Source organism: Rhipicephalus microplus, chromosome 9 (assembly GCF_043290135.1).
Source record: "Rhipicephalus microplus isolate Deutch F79 chromosome 9, USDA_Rmic, whole genome shotgun sequence".
NCBI lineage: Eukaryota > Metazoa > Arthropoda > Arachnida > Ixodida > Ixodidae > Rhipicephalus > Rhipicephalus microplus.
The window spans coordinates 74,954,686-74,959,604 of NC_134708.1; the positions used below are offsets into that span (position 1 = coordinate 74,954,686).

The 4,919-nt window shown below is 46.8% G+C and overlaps 1 protein-coding gene across 1 annotated transcript; it reads left to right on the forward strand.

Annotated features, from left to right (window-relative positions):
* Positions 1-1,285: 1,285 nt before the first annotated feature.
* LOC142771891 (uncharacterized) lies at positions 1,286-3,556 on the forward strand. Its single transcript, XM_075873852.1, has 2 exons — positions 1,286-1,555; positions 1,986-3,556. The coding sequence occupies exons 1-2, from the start codon at positions 1,430-1,432 to the stop codon at positions 2,274-2,276; spliced, it is 417 nt and encodes a 138-aa protein (XP_075729967.1). The 5' UTR covers positions 1,286-1,429; the 3' UTR covers positions 2,277-3,556.
* The last annotated feature ends 1,363 nt before the right edge of the window (positions 3,557-4,919 follow it).

Below are 4,919 nucleotides of genomic sequence, written 5' to 3' on the forward strand. Positions count from 1 at the left end.
CTGGGGGACCGTATAGCAAAATAAAAAGTGTTTGTAATGTGTTGAAAAATGTTTAACTACTATTGATCATTATCAAAATGTGTCGGCACAAGTATTCACTTGTTTAATAAGGAATACAATACAATCCAAACGTATTTTTTCTGTTATTGTTCTAAACAACGCTAAATTTAGCGGGACGGTTAGTGGTGGCGCTAAGTACAACTTTGTTTAAAGCAGTTATTGTTTTCAAAACTCCACTACTAAACGGCGCAACTTTCGAAGTTGTTGGCTCGGTCGAGCGCAGTCATGGCGGAGGGCAACGGCACCGCTAGCCACCAGCAGCAGCGGCTCATCCGCGTTTCCGAGGGTCAGCGTGCGCTGGTGCTCGCCTTCATGACCGAACATCCACAGCTCGCGGCGAAAGCCATTGAGCTGCAGCATGGCGTCACGGTCACCGACCGGTGGCGGCTGTGGCAAGAGCTCAGCGAAGCGCTGAACCTTGAAGGCCCTGCGCAGAAAAACGTGGATCAGTGGCAGGCTTGGTGGCGCAGGCAGATGCACGAGGCCATCAAGGAAGTACAAACGTGAGTGACCGTCGAATGTGCGGGCGATTTGTTCTTTGACATTGGTATATATTTCCAGGGGCACTGGAGAGGGTCGTCTGCCAGGCTTCCGTGGTCGCTTGTTGCAGCTAACCGGGTTGGCACGCTTCGGTGGCGTCTTCGCTTGCCTCGAATATCAACAGGTAAGCACTCTGCCGCCGCGGTATCACGGGTTCCTGAGCGGTGCCATGAGAGAGTTTGCCCATTTTGTAAGGGGTGCCTTTAGGGGAACCTTGTTGAACAGTAAGATAGTGCAGGAAAAAGAATTCAAAAGCAGGTAGGTTTATCAACTGAAGTCTCACTTTGCAGCCCTTGCAGTAAAAGGCGTATTTATTTATCATAACAGACACGCAATGCCTGCGGGCAAGTGCATGCACTAAAATGGTAATACATGATATCAATCACCACTGAATAGCTGCAGAACATTTCCGCAGATGTTTAGTATGTAAGGTTGTAAAATAGCCAGAGTAACGAATACGCTTTTTCTGAAAGATTATGCCCACAACACTTTCCAGCAGGCGAATGTTCCCTCTCCTGCAGTGGAGGTGGAGGTAGAAGGCACTGAAGCGGCTGCATGTGACAGTGACACAGTGACACGTAAGCATCTGAGAACTTAGTGTTTTATTGATTATAGGACGTATGTGCCCCCAGTTTGTGAACTTTTATTCTTTACTCCACAGAAGGCCCCCCAAGTTACCCTGAAAGCGTGCCCGCTGCACCGGGTAAGTTATTGATCATCAAAGTGTTTTGAGAAAATAACCTCTTGTATGTTATTCGAATTGCCCAATTATCCACAACATGGCCATAGACTTAAAGCCTACCACAGCATGCGGTGACGAAAATGCTGCATGTTTTCAGTGTCTCAGCCTCCTGTGCGGCCTCGCCGTCGACAGAGGCCACGGCGCACCGACACCTTGTTGCAGGTGTCTTCGCAGTGCGACCAGAGCCTCGAGCTGAATGAGCAGTTGCTTGATGTGAGTAGACCATTTGTTTAAATTTTACGTATGGGGTGTGAACATTTTTGATGCTCTTTTATGATGACTGAAACCAACTTGGGCTGTAAATAAGAAACATGCATTGTATTGAGGGCATGGTATCTGACATCTGCAAATATAAACTGCCGGGCAAAAGATTGGTTAGCCCTGAAAAGGGCTGTTTGATGGTAAGAGATGCATTTGAGGAGATGAATGAAGAGTAGTTCCAGCAATTGTCCAAACGAAGAGGGCATAGCTTGTACACGAAGCTTCACACTTTCAAAGGATGCCACCAGGTCAATGAATTTTCAACTGAGGGGAAATTGTTGTGCACCTTGCAATTCTCCGCAGCAGCACCTTCGAGCCACGAGATGGTCGAGAGTTCTTCAGCAGCTCATGCAAACATTTCCACCATGATGATTCATTGCAGGTGGTGCGGGGGATCAAAAGGTCAGCCATCCACATCACTTCTCTAGCGCGGTGTATGGCAGCAGCACAGGAGCGGACGGCCGTAGCACAGAAGCGGGCGGCCGCAGCACAAGATCGGGCGGCCGCAGCACAGGATCGGGCGGCCGCAGCACAGGATCGGGCGGCCGCAGCACAGGAGCGGGCGGCAGCAACACAGGAGCGGGCGGCAGCATTGCAGGAGAGCATCCTGCAGGCGGTTCAATCCTTGGACCGGGCCATGGCTGAGGGCCCTCTGCGGGAAAGAGCTACATAGTTATTTAAGTTTTTCTTCACTGGGCCATGGCTGAGGGCCCTCTGCGGGAAAGAGCTACATAGTTATTTTCAGTTTTTCATCGTGTTTTAAATGTTTATCATGCACTATTGTTTTGTTAGTTTTTATATGTTTACGTGTTGCAGTCAATGTTCTATTTCACACGTTGTTTTTTTGCATTTAATACATATTACTAGCTTTAAGTTAGCATTTACTTTGTACAAGGAGTACAGCATTTTTTCTTTACATGTCTTTCATCTCTTTTGATGTTCGATATATGCGTTTCTCAATTTATGTTCGACCTACTCGTGAGGCAGCGTCTCCCCCCTCCCCACACCATCTTAAGGGTGTCTAGTCATCCACACGAAGACCAAGAGCGTATAGTTGACATTTTTTTTTTAGTGTTTTTAGCACAGTGATATTTGTGTTGCCTCACTGTTTTCTAGCTCACTGCGCTTTTTAAGCAGCATTACCACATAGTGTTGGACTGTGATATCTTTTAGCCTCACACTGTTTCGCAGCTCGCTGCATTCTTTATGAAGCATGTTTACTTGCCCAAAATTGCCTACACTTTGATATTGTCATTTCTGCACAATGAGGCTAAGGTACAATTACAACCAAGTCTTTTTTGAGATCACTAAACTAACAAGTGGGTATGTCGCACAGCTTCACTAATGAAAATGGTCATCATCACAGCAACATGCCAGCGACTGTTTTCATCTAGTTTTCATTGTAAATTACTCATTGCAGGAATTAATTTTGAACGTGGTATGCTTTGGGAGCAGCGAGATTGCTGAGCCAAATATTCATGCCGTATGTCATCAAAACAACCCACATGTTATTTGCTGCTTTGATTTACGTATTGTGTAGCATTGCAGTATAAGTGCAGTCGAGAATTCAAATCAAATGAAATATTATTTAAATATTTATACTATGTTGAGGACAATGAACAAAAAGCCAGCACGGCATTGTGCTCGGCAAGCCTAGCGTGTACGATTGAATGCTTGCAATGACTATGAGAAGAGATGGACATGTGTATCATGCGTTCTTGCAACATGTTTCTAATATAACTGCAATTTTTATGCGTTTTCTTGAAAGAAGTTGTGTGACGTTGCTGCATTGTTCTCACAATCTTTTGATGGCAACAGTCAGCACAGGATGCCCCGCATATGCGCTTGCTCCAATGTAGTCTGTTGTGACTGTGATCACTGATATAGAAAAGGGTGTGTCCGTTGTCTATTTCGTGTGGCATTCAAAGAAAATGCAGCATTTTCCCATTGCCACCATGCATCATGTTGAAGCCCGAGTAAGTACTTTGTGCTGTGGCAAACACGGCCTTGTCTTGGCTGGGTGCACTGGAATTAGTATGAAAAAATTATGTGTGTGATATGACAGCTTACCGCGTTCCTGTGCACTTCAAAAAAGGCCCACGACAGCGCTGCGCTGCTGCTGTCTTCTGAGCAGCACGTTGCGCGGTGTGAGCACATGGCTCTCTCCTGGCTCCCCATCGTCATCCTCAGCTGGTGGCATGTCTCCAACATACTCATCCAAGGTCCAGTCCCCCGTGTCCAATGCGATGTTGTGGAGAGCAGCGCAAGCATAAATAATTCGCCCTGCTCGATCGGGGTTGTAGAGCATCGTTCGAAAGTGCTGCAAGCAGCGGAACTTGCTCTTCAACACTCTGATACATCTTTCCACAACATTGCGCATGGATGCGTGCTCCTTGTTGAATTGGCCTTCGGAAAAGTTGCCGAGGTGACTGCCAGGGACTGGAACAAGGAGCCATGGCTCGAGGGGATACCCTGCGTCTCCTGCAATAGAAAACTGGCGGCTCAGTGGTCTACCCCAGTTTGTTCACATTAATACTTACCAAGCAGATATTCGCCAGGCTGCAGCTGTGCAGCTAGGCGTGCACGCAAAGGGTTGTGTTCCCAAACCCAGGAGTCGTGGCACGAACCTGGGAATCATGGGTCTACGGCAAGGATGTGCAGCCGCGCGTTGCACACCTGCAATGAGTGATACAAAATAGTACTGCATCTATGCTCCAAACAAACCTCTTCTTGCTACACATAAGCCGGAAACAATGCATACTAGTACAGTCATTGGTACAGGCAATTTGACCTAGAGGGGAACACAGGAACAGGGTGTAGCAACTGAGGAGGGAAGGGGGCAATGACCATTCCCCTGTACACATGGCTACGACTTCCACTGAATGATCGATAAATGAAAACCTACGCCATGCTATTGGGAAAGAACACTCGTAAATACCACAGCTAGCCCATGCAATTGTGGGTATAAGTATTTTCGTGCTTGAAATACTTTCCTATCGTGTATATAATTCTGCTACGACTACAGCCCATATTCTGATTACCTTCAAAATGCTCAACTTCATTGTGCATGCATGCCAGAACGAAAACACAAAATACAACTGGCTCACTTACACAAACACTTGCCACTTATGAAAACCGAGGCCATGCGAGCCACCAACTAGCACGCACCCATTTCTCCGCATGTTCTCTCTTATTCAAATTGGTACTTTTCCCAGCTCCGACGTCAAAACTGAACAACTATGGGCAAGTAAGAAAGGATCCTAACGGTACTTACGATCATGACGTTCAGGGCATAATAGCCCTTTCTGGACATGAA